The 13,794-nt window shown below is 58.6% G+C and overlaps 11 protein-coding genes across 11 annotated transcripts; 5 read left to right on the top strand and 6 right to left on the bottom strand.

Annotated features, from left to right (window-relative positions):
* Positions 1–413: 413 nt before the first annotated feature.
* SPRG_02525 (hypothetical protein) lies at positions 414–1,054 on the bottom strand (the record flags this gene model as incomplete). The annotated part of the gene is made up of 2 exons (XM_012341097.1): positions 414–495; positions 541–1,054. 2 exons carry the CDS (start codon positions 1,052–1,054, stop codon positions 491–493), a joined length of 519 nt encoding a protein of 172 aa, XP_012196487.1. The 3' UTR covers positions 414–490.
* A 1,126-nt stretch (positions 1,055–2,180) lies between these two features.
* Positions 2,181–2,926, bottom strand: SPRG_02526 (hypothetical protein; the record flags this gene model as incomplete). The annotated part of the gene is made up of 1 exon (XM_012341098.1): positions 2,181–2,926. The coding sequence occupies exon 1, from the start codon at positions 2,886–2,888 to the stop codon at positions 2,181–2,183; it is 708 nt and encodes a 235-aa protein (XP_012196488.1). The 5' UTR covers positions 2,889–2,926.
* Positions 2,927–3,339: 413 nt separating this feature from the next.
* SPRG_02527 (hypothetical protein) lies at positions 3,340–3,681 on the bottom strand (the record flags this gene model as incomplete). The annotated part of the gene is made up of 1 exon (XM_012341099.1): positions 3,340–3,681. The coding sequence occupies one exon, from the start codon at positions 3,679–3,681 to the stop codon at positions 3,340–3,342; it is 342 nt and encodes a 113-aa protein (XP_012196489.1).
* A 420-nt stretch (positions 3,682–4,101) lies between these two features.
* SPRG_02528 (hypothetical protein) lies at positions 4,102–4,381 on the top strand (the record flags this gene model as incomplete). Its single annotated transcript, XM_012341100.1, has 2 exons — positions 4,102–4,161; positions 4,211–4,381. The coding sequence occupies 2 exons, from the start codon at positions 4,102–4,104 to the stop codon at positions 4,379–4,381; spliced, it is 231 nt and encodes a 76-aa protein (XP_012196490.1).
* A 483-nt stretch (positions 4,382–4,864) lies between these two features.
* SPRG_02529 (hypothetical protein) lies at positions 4,865–6,444 on the top strand (the record flags this gene model as incomplete). Its single annotated transcript, XM_012341101.1, has 2 exons — positions 4,865–5,911; positions 5,944–6,444. The coding sequence occupies 2 exons, from the start codon at positions 4,865–4,867 to the stop codon at positions 6,379–6,381; spliced, it is 1,485 nt and encodes a 494-aa protein (XP_012196491.1). The 3' UTR covers positions 6,382–6,444.
* Positions 6,445–6,665: 221 nt separating this feature from the next.
* Positions 6,666–7,379, bottom strand: SPRG_02530 (hypothetical protein; the record flags this gene model as incomplete). Its single annotated transcript, XM_012341102.1, has 2 exons — positions 6,666–7,111; positions 7,160–7,379. The coding sequence occupies 2 exons, from the start codon at positions 7,377–7,379 to the stop codon at positions 6,666–6,668; spliced, it is 666 nt and encodes a 221-aa protein (XP_012196492.1).
* Positions 7,380–7,823: 444 nt separating this feature from the next.
* SPRG_02531 (hypothetical protein) lies at positions 7,824–8,846 on the bottom strand (the record flags this gene model as incomplete). Its single annotated transcript, XM_012341103.1, has 2 exons — positions 7,824–8,359; positions 8,417–8,846. 2 exons carry the CDS (start codon positions 8,844–8,846, stop codon positions 7,824–7,826), a joined length of 966 nt encoding a protein of 321 aa, XP_012196493.1.
* Positions 8,847–9,239: 393 nt separating this feature from the next.
* Positions 9,240–10,837, top strand: SPRG_02532 (hypothetical protein; the record flags this gene model as incomplete). The annotated part of the gene is made up of 1 exon (XM_012341104.1): positions 9,240–10,837. The coding sequence occupies one exon, from the start codon at positions 9,240–9,242 to the stop codon at positions 10,755–10,757; it is 1,518 nt and encodes a 505-aa protein (XP_012196494.1). The 3' UTR covers positions 10,758–10,837.
* Positions 10,838–10,938: 101 nt separating this feature from the next.
* SPRG_02533 (hypothetical protein) lies at positions 10,939–11,113 on the bottom strand (the record flags this gene model as incomplete). Its single annotated transcript, XM_012341105.1, is given in 2 exon segments — positions 10,939–11,042; positions 11,053–11,113. The coding sequence occupies 2 exon segments, from the start codon at positions 11,111–11,113 to the stop codon at positions 10,939–10,941; spliced, it is 165 nt and encodes a 54-aa protein (XP_012196495.1).
* Positions 11,114–11,374: 261 nt separating this feature from the next.
* Positions 11,375–12,717, top strand: SPRG_02534 (hypothetical protein). The gene is made up of 7 exons (XM_012341106.1): positions 11,375–11,484; positions 11,563–11,727; positions 11,777–11,887; positions 11,934–12,090; positions 12,145–12,219; positions 12,269–12,444; positions 12,494–12,717. The coding sequence occupies exons 1-7, from the start codon at positions 11,425–11,427 to the stop codon at positions 12,599–12,601; spliced, it is 852 nt and encodes a 283-aa protein (XP_012196496.1). The 5' UTR covers positions 11,375–11,424; the 3' UTR covers positions 12,602–12,717.
* A 202-nt stretch (positions 12,718–12,919) lies between these two features.
* Positions 12,920–13,326, top strand: SPRG_02535 (hypothetical protein; the record flags this gene model as incomplete). Its single annotated transcript, XM_012341107.1, has 2 exons — positions 12,920–12,959; positions 13,008–13,326. 2 exons carry the CDS (start codon positions 12,920–12,922, stop codon positions 13,235–13,237), a joined length of 270 nt encoding a protein of 89 aa, XP_012196497.1. The 3' UTR covers positions 13,238–13,326.
* Between the last annotated feature and the right edge of the window lie 468 nt (positions 13,327–13,794).

Consider the following 13,794-nt stretch of genomic DNA (forward strand, 5'->3'; position numbering starts at 1 on the left):
ATTGTCTTGGGTGCGGAAACCGCGCCAGCCTCAAAACAGTGAGCTAGTGCAATGTGGTTGGGCGGGAAGTTGAGCTGCCAGGTGCTGCAAGCGGAAGCGAAGGCCGTTGCAGTCATGGACGATACGAGTGTCTCTATACGCTGCCTCTGGATTGAAGACAAGACAGGCCATCGCGCATGCGAAAAGTGAGAAGGAAACGCGGGAGCGAGGGAAGCAGTGGGAACGAGGGATGGGAAAGCGATGTGTATGTACACCAGCCCGACAAGGTCACGTCGTCCGCTCGCCATTCCGTGAGACGAGAGGATGTGAATAGTTCTGGCACCGACACTCAGCACCACGAGCATGGAACAATGGTGGTTGAGGCGATCGCGGCTGCTTGTTCAGGCACGGCTCCATACACACACAAGCTTTGTGCCAAGTAGTATGTATGCGCCAGTCTCTCTGCACAGTATGGAGGGGATGGCGGTGTTGATTCACACGGACAAGCTCCCTAACCTAGCCTTGAATATAGTCTCCACCAGACGAAGCGTCCGAGACTACCTGGCACACGTGGGGCTTGCACGGTGGGCACGCAATTGATGCGTCGGATATTGCCCGACAGCAAGAAATGGCGCACGCTGGCCTGGAGAATGCGGGTTGCGCGGTGCTGGCGTTGGTATATGCGTCGCTGGACGAAACCCCGCAGGATAGCCTGGACATTGCGCACCTTGGCGTACAAGGCCGTGGGTCCCTCGAGGTCTTCCAGTCGATCCAGGATCGCCCGGCGCGCAGCGTCTGCTGCTGCTTGGCGCTGCGCTACTTGGGCGGCAGCACGTTGCTCGCGTTCTTCTTGCAGCTGACGCCACGCGCGCTTCAAGCCAGAGATCTCTCGAGGAATGGATGCGTCGCCGTGTAGTCCTGGATGGTACCACTGCGTGTGGCGCAGCTCCTTGTTGGCGTAGTAGGGCAAGCCGTGCTCCCGGCTCACTTTGACTTGCCAGCCAGACGGCAGCTGAGGCAGCCCACCAAAGGCGTCATACAATAGCTCTTGCCAACCAGGCGGCAGGAACCACATTCGTTCGACGACGTCCCGCAAAGCCGTCGCCATCGTTGCGTCGTCGCGGGCTTCGGTCGGCGGCGGTTGCTCCTGCGCCGTACGAGTACTCGCCATAGCGTTGGTTGTTCTGTAGGTTTTCTCGGACCGGAAATTGCAATCTCATCACGGATTGGTCACAACCAGCGTCACAACCCCAACATCATTCGTGCTTTTCAGCGCTTGTCCATTGTTGCCATGAGTTGTGTGGCTCTGGTGTCCAGTCCGAGCAAGCTCATCTCCAATGCAGCGTGTGGTCTGGAGATGCCACCGGCACGTCGGGCCCGACCCAGTAGCGTTCGTTATTCTCTGCTATCTCCAAGCAACAAGATAAGTCAACCTTGCATTGGGTTGCCAAGTCGCCATGTATGTAGAGACCCTCGAGTGTGTGTGAGCTCATGGTCGCTGCTTTTGCCCAAAAATCACATCGAGCCTGTGAATAAACGCCATATCTATCTATGAAGTCTCTTGATCGATAGATATGACGTTTATTCGCGTTAATCAACACAGCAAAACTAGCTGCCAGCTCAATGCAGGAAGATTGTCGCCACCCATGGTCGCCATCTTGAGATTTGAAAAGCCACTCCATGGGCGCCGAATTCAAGGTACCGCAGGTTGGTCTGGTTGCTTTATCGAGATCCTGTGCGATGCCGTGGGATCGCCCTCTCCACGTTGAATGGTGGTCTGCTTGGCTTGGCGTGGTAGCCTGATGGTGTCACATTTGTCGGACTACAAGGATCAATCACTATGGTCAAGGCTATATGAATGTATAACATTGCTTGAGAATCTTGTGTGCACGTTATCGCGCTCTCAAGCCTCGACGTATGTTCGATAAGGTATGGGTAATGCGACGCCACTCGTTTTCGTCGTCGCCAACGGAAGGGCTCAGACGCTGCTGCTGCGCAGCACTGGTCGTTGGTAAGGGGTACATTGTGTCTCTCGTCCAGCGACTTGAATTCCTTTGTAGTTTGTGTCCGGTCTGGCAACGACTCGCTTTTGTTAATAAAGTACACGCAATTTTTTCGATTAGTCGTTGCTAGTTGCTCGGGTGAGTCGACACGGTGTCTACCGCTGGTTGGCCCGACGAGCTCGTACGACTGCGGCTGACTTACAGCTGGCTCGATGCACCCGACGTGGTCGCAGGTTGGTCATTGTCGGCGCTCTTGTCAGCGTCGAGCGTTGGTTCGGCGATGTCCACTGAGCTAGCGACAGTTTCCTCTGTGCTCTTCTTTGTCGACTTGGTCGCGTCTTCGGCAGCGTCGGTCGCCGTGTGAGCTGAGGTAGTTGCGGTGTCGGCGGCGACAATCGTCGTGTCGGCAGCGTCACTCGTACTGCGAGCCACGTCGCTTGCACCGGCCGTCGTGCTGTCCGCAGCGTCGGTCGCGCTATCGTTCGTATCGCTCTTGTTGGCCGCGGCCACGCCTGGAAGACCCAAGCGTCCTTTGATGGACGCGACAGCGTAGCCAAGGAACGACGAGCGGCGGACAGGTTCCGCGGTCGGCGCTGGCGCTGCAGGCTCAACGGCCGCGGTCTCGATAGGCGGCGACGAAGAGTCATTGCGCCGGAACGCCGCCGGCGTCTTGGACACCACGGCGCTCTTGATGCGGCCGAGCGCGTTGCTCAGTTGCGACGCTGCGGACTCGGGCTCGTCCGTCGCCACGTCGGGCTGCAGCGTCTTGTCCTTCTCGCTCTGCGCAATGATGGCCTTGAGCTGCGCATTCTCGGCCTCGAGCTGCTCGTACGCGAGCTTGAGGGCCGCGAGCTCGGCTTCGAGGGCGGCGACGGCGTCGGTCGATGGCGTGGGGTCCGAGGTCATTCTGCTAGTAACGCGTTCCAAGACTGCCTCTTCCCGCGATCGAATCGCGTGAGTTTTGCCCAATCAGCTGCTAGCGCTGATTTGATTGGTTGAAACGACCATCAATGACGAACACACCGAGGACGTGCTGCGGTCGCAAGATACTTTCCACTAGGATAAATACGGACGGCATCCCTTGACGATCCAGGAAGATATAGTGCCGGGTATCTCAGTACCTCGGTCGTTGCAGACTGCCGAGGTGGGGCGACCGCGCAGCAAGAACGACGGCTTCTGCTGGTCAGGAAAGCAGTTGGTTTGCGAGCAAGACTCTGTGCACACGAATGGAAATGACTTTCAAACAAGAGCAGGGTGTGTCAGTGAGCCTCAGACATGACCCATGACGTGTATTATTGAATTAGCGAGTTGGCTGCGCTTATAGAGATTGAACAATGGTTAATTCGCTATCAGGCAACTACGCGATCGGTCGATCCAGCGCCGCCGAGAGTCGGTTTACTTTCATCTTCAACTCGCCATGATCTTTCTCGAGCGCGGCTTGGTTCTGCTGTAGCTGGGCCACGACGGCTTGCATGGCCGCGAAGCGTGCAGTTGCTTCCGTGCGCTCTTGGAAGGCAGCGTACGCCTCGTGCGGGGATGTAACCTCAGCACTTGAGCCGAACCTGTACTGGGGCACTTGCGGCAGCGTCTTGCACTCGACAAGAGCAATCTCGCGCTGCAGCCGACGCAGCTCCGTCTGTGTCGCTATCAACCGGTCGCGCGTCGCGCTGTGGGCCGCCTTGAGCACCGAGAGACGCATTGCCGACGTCTGTTGTATTGAGTTGTGTCGGCTCGAGTATTTTGCTGCGATGGGCTCAACGGACAAGACTGGTAGAGGTCTGTCAAACCACACGTGTGGGGTTTGTTTGACAGGCGTCGTTTTGGATGGAGTCGGGAACCAGAATAGAGATTCCGAAATGGACTATGTACTAGTACGACATATCTTGGGCCTAATAACGCATCTCGACACATCTTGAGCGTGTGTATCAGAGCTGGTTTGTCCATTCACCACATTAACTAGAGTGGACCAAGTCAGCAACGAATCGCCTGATTCAAATTACGCATTTCCACATTCGATGTACCAAAATGATAACCGTGCAGTAGACACAAGTGTAGCTATGACGAAGCTGATGCTGAGACGCCGCTCAAACCACCCACGGACGCCGAGGTCGCGAGCTCGATGGCGTACCGTAAGCTCGTGCCGCCACGTCACGTCGAAGAAGCCATGCAGCACCTCCAGGTGGCTCTACGAGGATCGGGACGAGCGTGGCGTACTCTGAACATTGTAGTCGACTGCGCAGCACGCCACGTCGTCCAAGCGTGGTTTGCCCCGTGACGTCGCCCACGCACTCGAGCGACGCAGCTCGACCAACCAGTTTGCGCTCGCGACGGACGCCAAGTCGCTGCACCAAAAGCAAAAGAGCTCGGCGCGCTACGTCGACATTAAATTTCACCCCTAAGCATTGCCGTCTTCTGTGTGGATTCCTTGCGGGGGATTGAGCTCAGTCCCAATGTCAAAGACGCAGCTGCTCGGGTGGAGGAGGCAAACGTGCAGCGGAATGAACGTCCGCTCGAAGAATGGTTCGAGAAAAGCACGCAGTCGCGTCGCAGCTCTGTGCAACGTCACGCTCTTCTTCGACAAAACTATCAAGGAGCTTCTATAAAACCATAGTCACATATTGCTAAACTTGCTGTACCGAGGGCCCCTGGCTACATGAAGCGACCCGTATCGAGTATCAACCTTCCAGGGATTCGTGGAGCATATCAACGACCACCATTCAGCGGCTCCGACAGCGACCAATCAAACGCGCGCACGCCGTCTTGCGGCCATGTGATTGGCCACAACCCAACGGCCATCCCCCAGATTCGAGTTCAACCAATCCCGTCGCTCAACATCTCGGCAACCACGCTCACTTTGCCTTTGCCCCTTGACCAGCATCAGCATGACCTCTGCCTTTCTGGACCTCCTCGGACCGACGCTGCTCCAGAGCGGACCGCCGCGCACCGATGTGGCCATCGACCAAGACGCGTACAAGGCGGCGTTCGAGTGGCCCCACGGCTGCGACGGCTGCGAGGACCAAATCGTCGGCAAGCGCTTTGGCTGCGACCAGGACGCCAACTTTGATCTGTGCAGCAAGTGCATCCACGAGGCGGCGACGCTCAAGCCCGAGTGCACGTTCACCGAGGCGCCGATCCCGGACAAGGTCGCGCCGCACTCGTCGACTGCTGTCGCCACGGCCGAGATCCTCGCTGGCAAGAAGGTGCTGCTGTACTTTAGCGCGCACTGGTGCGGTCCGTGCCGCGGCTTCACGCCGACGCTCGCCACGTACTACACCAAGCTGCAAAAGCAGCTCAACTTTGAAATCGTCTTTGTCAGCTCCGACTCGGACGACGAGGCGTTCGCAGAGTACTTTGGCTCGATGCCGTGGCTCGCGCTGCCGTACGCCGAGCGCGACCGTAAGGAGGCGCTGAGCACCAAGTTCAACGTGCAGGGCATCCCGACGCTGGTCGTGCTCGACGAAGAGGGTGCTGTTATCACGACCAACGCGCGCGGCAAGATCTCGTCCGACCCGGACGGCCTCGCCTTCCCGTATGTGCCCAAGACGTTCCGCCAAATGCTCGGCGACCGCTTCGTCAACCGTGACGGCGCCGTCTTTGGTGCTGGCGACCTCAAGGGAAAGGTGCTGCTCTTGTACTTTGCGACGGCGGCGGTCGAGGACTGCGACGCGTTCACGCTGCGCCTCGTGGACGCCTACGAGAGCGCCAAGGCGCATGGCCACGAGCTCGAGGTGCTCTATCTCTCGTGCGACGAGAGCCAGAACGTGTTTGACGACAAGCTCTCGGCCATGCCGTGGCTCGCCGTGCCCTTTGACGCAGCCAAGACGGCGTTCACAGACTTTGCCGAACTCTACGAGCTCGAGACGATTCCGCAGGTCGTCGTGCTGGGCGTCAACCAAGGACCGACGCGGGCCGTCATCAACAAGAACGCGGTCGCAGCGATTACGAGCGACACGGACAACAGCGCGTTCCGTGGCCGCCCATGAGCGTCGTGGACCTCCATGTGAGCACGTCTTCGAACGGATTCTCGATCAACGACAAGCCGTCGCTCGTCTCGTACTGCCACACGCTCGAGGGCGACGACCTCGTGCAGCACGAAGCCGACATGAAGACGCTCGCGGCCGAGTGCGGTCGTGGCACCGTCTGCACCGGCGACGTCTGCACGGTGCAGGACGAACCGAGTGTCGTCTTCTTCACGGTCAAGACCGCCGGTGGCCTCGGCGACCGCGTCCGGGACATTGCCGGTGTCAAGGACGACGACGTCACGGGTCCGTACGCGATCCTCCTCGACGTTCGCGGCGGCAGTGCGTATGTGCACGACGGTTTGAACGTCGACGCGCTCCGAAAGACGCTCCAGCAGTTCCAGGACAAGGCCCTCGACATGAAAGCGCTCTCGTTCTGAGCCAACGGTGCCGGCTGTATAGTGCAATGCTTGCGATTTGATATGTAGTAATGGACAAGTTGTCTTTTCTTTTGGTGGTTTCGTAACTGTCGTAAAAGGCAAACTCAACCATGTATCTACGACCTAGTGGTCTAGCTACACACTTGAAATGGGATATGTATTCATAGAGTCGATAACTGGCTGACACTATGGATGTTTTGATGGGAATACAACATGAAATGTCTTCTTTGTCCAGTAAAATTACCTCGTAGAGGGCGTTTTTCAAGGTGCACGAATGCTGTCTCTCACTTGGAACGACGCTGGTTCCCGTCGCGTAGAGCTTGCTTGGACGTGAGCTTGACCAGCTCATAGCGCATAGCCGCCATTTCGGACGACATCACATGAACCTTGGTCTGAAGTTCTCCATCAGTCATGTCCAGCCCCAGGACCGCTTTCAAAGTGGCAAAGTTGTCTTGTGAGTGGCGTGCTTCCATCGCGAGCACTTGCTGCTCCAGCGCCGAGATCTGCGAAAGCATGTCGTCGTTCATGTCCTTCAAGGCCGTTCGGACGATATTGTCGTCGAGAAGTTTGGCCAACGTGATCTCAAGCGCACTTGTTTTCTGCTGCGACGCCAGTGTCGCTGCGCGTAGCTCCCCTTCGAGGCTCGAAACGCGTGCTGCCAGCGCCGTCATCTCTTCGTGGCCGCGGCACAGCTTGGCCATCTCGACATTTTGCGCGGCCATGTCTTCCACTGCCTTTACGTACAGTGTACGTTCAAGCTGATACCGGTGCTGTGCACCGTCGCGCTCACGCTCGAGCACTCGGCGGGCAGCCTCCGAGTCGAGCAACCGCTGCGCCAACTGCTGCTGCGCGGTTGTGTGGGCACTCTCGGCCTCAAAGAACTTGGTATGGGCCGCAGACAGGAGCTCTTTGTAGGCAGCGACAAGGTACTGTGATAAGATGGCGGGTGTGCCACCACGGGTCGCTGCAGTCGTCGTCGTCGAGGAGCTAGTGGGCATCGGAGAACAAAAATAGTTGTGACGTGGGAGGCGCGCACCATCGTTGGACAGGTCAATATGCTGATTGTTTCGTGAAAGCAGCCCGACAGGACAGTTGAAGTGCGGCTCGTCTATTGAGGTCACTGCCCTCCGAAAGTGACATCCGTGGATTCCGGCGGTGACACTGAAAAGGCGATGTGAACGAGTCTCCAAACTTGGCATGCGTGCTACTACGTACTGCACGGCCCGCCCACCCCACGTCCTTGGTGTTGTTAGTGAGCTCATTTCAACGGTTTCAGTTTGTGGAGCTGCATCGCACAACAAGACGAGGCTGTCAGACGGCGCGGTATGTTCTCTATCAACTTGATAATTCTAAAAAGACGCAATCACGTAACCCGAATATCTCTTGCATTCCCAACAGACTCAATATAATACCTACATACGACGTCCTTCTTCCTTCATCTTCTACTCTGTTGTTGTCGAAACGACGGGCGCCGCGGGTGTCGCCGCCGCCGCCGTCGTCTCCTGCGCCTTCTTTTGCTTCATGAGCTTGAGCGTCTCGATCGTCGGACGGTCCCACTGCGTGAGCTTGAGTGACTTGTTGACGTAGTACACCTTGCCGTTGTTGCGCGAGACCTTGGCTTCCCAGCCCATCGGCAGCGGCGCCTCCGGGAGCGAGTCCAGGTTGAACGACTCCTGCGGCGGCAAGTTGCTCGTAATGACGCGGGCCTTGCTCTCGACGCGGTTGAGCCCCGGCCGCGACGTGCCGTTGGTGACCGTCTTGCCGTTGGTCGCCGTCGTCGCTGATTTGCCCTTGTTGCCGTAGAAGCTCTTGAAAACTGACGGGATACTCATGCCGCCCTTGATGCGCGGGGGCTGGGAACCGCCCTTGGCAATCGTGCACTTGAGCTTGGCGTTCTCGGCTTCGAGCGTTTTTATCTTCTTGTGCGCGACCTTGAGCGCCTTCTGCTTCTGCTTGAGCTTGGCGATCGTGTTGGCCACTGCAAGCTCCTAGTCGAGCATGAGCTTCTCGAGCTCCGACTTGAGCGATGCGAGACTCGACTTGAGCGACGCGAGACTCGACTTTTTGGCATCCGCTTGCTGCTGCAAACCTAGCGCCGCATCACGTAGCTCCGCTTCAAGGCTCGCAACGCGCGCTGCCAGCGTCGTATTGCCCTCCTGGTGGGGACGTAGCTTGGCCAGCTCGATGTCCTGAGCTGCAGTCTTTTGCAAGGCCTCTATGTACAGGACCTGGAACAGGTGCTGAGCCGTGTCACGCTCGAGCTCGAGCTCTCGGCGGGCGGTTTTCGAGTCTTGCGAGCACTGTGCCGACACCTGCTGCGCGGTTCTGTGGGTACTCTCGGCCTTGTCCAGCGCTGCATGGGCTGATTGCAGGAGCTGATTGCATGCGACAAGAAGCTCCGTGATCGAGACGACGAGCGCACCTTCACTGGTCGCTTTGGTTGTCGTCGAGGATCGAATATACATGGCAGAACGAATCGAGTTGTGACGTTGGAAGTTCGTGCCATCGTACGACAGGTCAACATGATAAAGCTCACTGGAAGGCACCTGTAGACAGGACAAACGAGGTGCGGATCGTCCATCGAGCATTCTGCATAATGGTGGACCGTCTGCAACAACGCCGCTTAGCCATCGGTATATCGCGAGCTCGAAGCCAAACATCCCGTGCGAGCTCCAGTGACGATCGCAGTTCCGAGTAGATCGCGCGCCAAAATCTTAGCTTTCAACCAATCCGCAACGATGCTTTCCATAGCACGCGTCGGATTCGCTATAAATACTGGCTTATTTACCAATCCAAAGGCAGTTTACGTGCGCGGGAGTTTCCGCCAATCGCTGCGCACAACACCATCTTGCAGCACGATGGCCTCGACGCTCGTCGACCTTGTCGGCCCCACGCTCTTGCGCAACGGCGCGCCGCGTACCGACATTGTCGTCGACCAAGCGGCGTATGAAGCGACGTACGAGTGGCGCCACGTGTGCGATATCTGCGGCGAGAAGATCGTCGGCGCTCGCTACGCCTGCGACCAAGACGACAACTTTGACGTGTGCCGCGCCTGCCACGCCGCCGCGTCGACGCCCGAGCGCACGTTTACCGAGGCGCCGATTCCCAGCAAGCCGGTGCCGCGCATGAAAGAGTCTGTTGCGACGGCGAGTGCGCTCGAGAAGAAGACAGTCCTGCTCTACTTTGGCGCGCAGGCATGTGCGTCGTGTCGTGCCTTCACGCCGTCCTTGGTCGACTACTACACGCGACCGCACGCACAGCTGGAGCTTGAGATTGTTTACGTGAGCGGTGACAGCGACGACGCGACGGCGAACGAAGCGTTTGACGCGATGCCGTGGCTCGCCGTGCCCTTCCTCGACACGGCGCGCAAGGCCTCGCTCGCCCAGCGCTACCACGTCCACGGCACGCCGACATTAGTCGTGCTCGATCCGACCGGTGCGACGATCAATGCCAACGTGCAAGACAAGGTGTGGGTCGACCCGCAAGGTCTCGCCTTCCCGTACGCGCCCAAGACCCTACAGGACATGCTTGGCAGCGACGTCGTTGGCAACGATGGGCACACCGAAGCGCTTCTGCTGGAATCGATGCAACACAAGACGCTCGTGCTCTACTTCGCCGCGGCGACGGCCAAAGCACCGACGGACGACTTTATGACGCACCTCGCAGCGACGTACGCAGTCTCCAAGAACAGCAGCCTTCTTGACGTCCTCTACATCTCGGCCGACGACACACGGGAAGAGTACGATGCAATGGTGGCGTCCATGCCGTGGCGAGCTCTGCCGTATGACGTGGCGGCATCGGCGTTGACCGAGCTCGCCGATGCGTACAACGTCGAGAGCCTTCCGGCCGCACTCGTGCTCGGGCCCGGACCCGACCGTCCGGTCATCAACAAGGATGCGATCGGGGCCATTGCAAGCAAGAGTGCGTTTCCGTGGCCAGCCCACAGCGTCGTGGACCTCCGCTTTGGACCGTCCGCGAACGGGTATGCGCTCACCAGCAAGCCAACGCTCGTAACGTTTTGCAACATGCTCGAGGCCGACGCGCTGGCGGCGCATAAGGCCGAGGTGTCGATCCTCGCAGCGGAAGCGGAGCCGCACCAACCGGCGTGCAGCGACCACGGCTGCAGTCACGACACGGACGGCCCAAGCATGCTCTTCTTTGTGAGCACGACCAAGGATGATTGGCTCCGCGTCAAGGTCCATGAGATGGCCGGCCTGGAAGAGGACACTTGTGGTGATCAGCCGCGTGCCATCCTCCTCGACATGCAACATCGCCGCTTCCTTGTGCACCGTCAAATCGATGGCGCATCGCTCCGCGACGTGCTCGCGCGTTTCCATGACCATACGCTTGAGATGCAGCCCATGCACCTCGACTAATCCAACATAGCACTAGAGCTATTAGATGCTGTCGAATGCAATAAGAGATACAAGTACAAGGCCTGACGTGTTGTTCGCCACCAGCAGATTCGTGCTGGCTCAAGCCTCTGTCTCGAGGGCCTCCAGCAAGTAGCCCCGTGTAGCCGGAGCGCGCCAGCTCGGGTTGCTGGCAAGGCCATCATCATTCGTTCCGTCGAACCGAGTGTTCTGTAATGGTCACCGATAGGTCACGGATGCAGTGGAGCGAGCCTGCCAAGTCCTCTGCAGAAGCATCGAGCAAGTCGCCTATGCCTACAGACCGAGAGCATGCACATCCATGCCTCGACGTCAGGCGCGGGTTGCTCCAGCGCGGCCATGATCGGCGGCGACGTAAGCTGGCGGCGTTGGCCGTGCCACCTGCGTGGCTGCGTGGAATGGGATCCAGATCCTGGATGAATGTGATTTTACTCCACATTTTAATCCGACTTGGTTTTACTATGTAATCACGTGCTTTTGAATTGAATGTACCTTGAAGATCGGTTGCGTACTGGCTTGCTCGGTAGCGTGACGGCAAGCAGGAATTAAAATCGACATACGCCATACAAATAGAGAGTATAAATAAAAGATTGGTATTTGAATGCCATCGCAGTTTGGGCCGACGGTGGTGCAATAGAACAAACGGGCGAGCATGATGCAAGCCAGCGCGATCGCTTACGGCGATGAGATCGACCTCGAGACGCAGCCTCTGGTACGGGCAGCATGCGCGCTTCCTCGCGCCCATGAGGCCATGTGATGGAGACTAATGGAAGGCGGTGATGGTGTGCAGATCGTCGAAGCGACGCCCGACGCGATGCTGACGCTGCGCGTCAAGACGCTCTCGGAGAGGCCGCTGACGATCGAGCTCCCGGCCTCGACGACCGTTGGCGCCTTTAAGAGCGTCATCAAGGAGAAGGCCAACGCCGAGGGCAAGTTCCTGCGCCTCATTCACCAGGTTTGTCCATGCTCGGGCGACCTCGCACGGACGCGTGGCATGCATTTAGGGAAAGATGCTCTCGGACGACTCGGCCACGCTTCTCGCCTGCCACGTCAAAACAGACGACTTCATCCATTGCGCCATGAGTGCGGCGCCACCGAAATGCGTCGTCCAGCAGGTTGCGTTCTCCTTTAGCATGGAAAATGGTGCGAACGATCAAGTAGATGCAAGAGCAAGAGGAAGACGACGCGTCCGACTCGCAGAGCCGCCGCGGCTTTGACAGCTTGCGCGATCGATTGAGCCGCGAAGAAGTGCAAGCGCTCCGCCTGTATTTTTACCCGCAAGTATCGGCCATGATCAACCAGTCCGAGCCCCGCGAAGGTAAATCGCCGTCTTGTAGCCTCACTCGCTCACGAGAAGGATCCGCTGACGTAGGAGAGACGGCCGAAGATCGCATCTACCGCGTCGAGGAGGAGTGGATGGCGTCCCAGGGTCCGCAGTCCGAGTTTGGTTCGTCTCTCTTATCAGGCATGTGGCTCATGCCAGGTCCTCATCGTAGCCCTCAACGTTCGCCCGCGACCGGGTAGCTTGCCCCTCCGCGCCAACTTTGATACGCAGCACCGCATCGACATGCCGGAGCTCGCGCTTATGGGTGGCGACAACGAAGGGACGCAGGTCGACATGATCTGGGGCGTCGCGATGGGCCTTATCCTCGGCTTCTTCATGCTCTTTCTCGTACGTTCCTTCCTCCTATATGTAGTGACCTCATGCATGCGTCGTCTAGCTATGGGAGCGCACGATTCCGCGTCGTCAAAAGGTTGGGATCGTCGTTGGCGTCGTCATGAACCTCATGCTCAACGTTGTCCAACGCTCCGTGCCCGACGCCAACTGATTGCAGCATCTCGTCTTCTTGCCCTTCGTATTTAGCTTGTAGTAACCTCTCTATTCCATCGCGTCCCGTTTCCATGCGCCAGTGTCCATCCAGCGCCGCAGTACCGCATCTCGCGTGGGTAGTCCAGCCTTGGCCCCATGCGTATCGACCGCCGAGCGTCGTCGCTCCGAGCTGCCAGCCTGCCTTGTCTCTGCTAGCAGCCTCATCGCTGCCCGAGGTGGCTGCTGCCGGAGCCTGCGGCCCATCTCTCTGTATCTCTCGCTGCCTCGTTCTGTTGTGTGTGCCGAATCGAACAATGCATGCCGAATATACCGGATAATGAGAATAAGGCGGCGGTTTTTAAAGTACCTTGGCTCTGGTAGGCAAGCCGATTAATATTGGCGACCATCCGGAGAGTAATCGCCAGTCATTTTCCAAAAACCAGCGGTTCGAAGAGGAAGCATGATCAGCGCCGCCGGCCGATTCTTCCGCTACTACATGGACCGCGAGCCCGTGGTCGTCGCGTCGTTCGCCCTTGGCACGCTCGGCCTCTCGATGCCCCTTATCGTCGTGCCCCTTCGCCGCAGCCTCGGCTACCCCACGGACCAGTACGACGGCCCGATCATCCCCGAGTCGTTCAAGCCCAAGCAGCAGTAAGTTGCACGTAGACATGGATTGTCGTCGTTGGCCCACGTAGAGATCTAACGCGGTACATACATATATATGTGTAATCCACGATCTTTGCCTCTACTTGGCCATGGACGCCTGCGCGGCGACGGCAACCGACGCGCCAAACGTCGCCGCGTACGTGGCCCAGAACGCGTCGCACGCCACGACGGTCGCCTTGGCAAAATGGCTGCTGAGAACCTGGCGGCGCGCGACCGCATCCTCCAGCAGCAGTAGCACCATGCACATGCGGTGCGACTCGAGCGCGACACCCCGCGTCGGGTGGACGTCGTGGACGTAGGGCACGAGGTGCCACCGCACGCTCTCGCGCAGCCGCTCGTTCGTGGGCGCCACCTTGGCGCAAAACTCCAGGAGGCGGTAGAGGTGCGTACCCGTGAGGAGGTCCAGTGCATGGCCCAACGGTGAGCTGGCGCGACGCACGTCTTCGTCGCGCTCGTCGACCAGCGCCGGCTTGGCAAAGCGGTCGAGAAACTGCCCGGCCTCCAGCGTCGCCGTGCCCGCAGCGTCCAAGCAGCTAGTACACGACC

Source organism: Saprolegnia parasitica (genome assembly GCF_000151545.1).
Source record: "Saprolegnia parasitica CBS 223.65 unplaced genomic scaffold supercont2.6, whole genome shotgun sequence".
Classification (NCBI taxonomy): domain Eukaryota; phylum Oomycota; class Saprolegniomycetes; order Saprolegniales; family Saprolegniaceae; genus Saprolegnia; species Saprolegnia parasitica.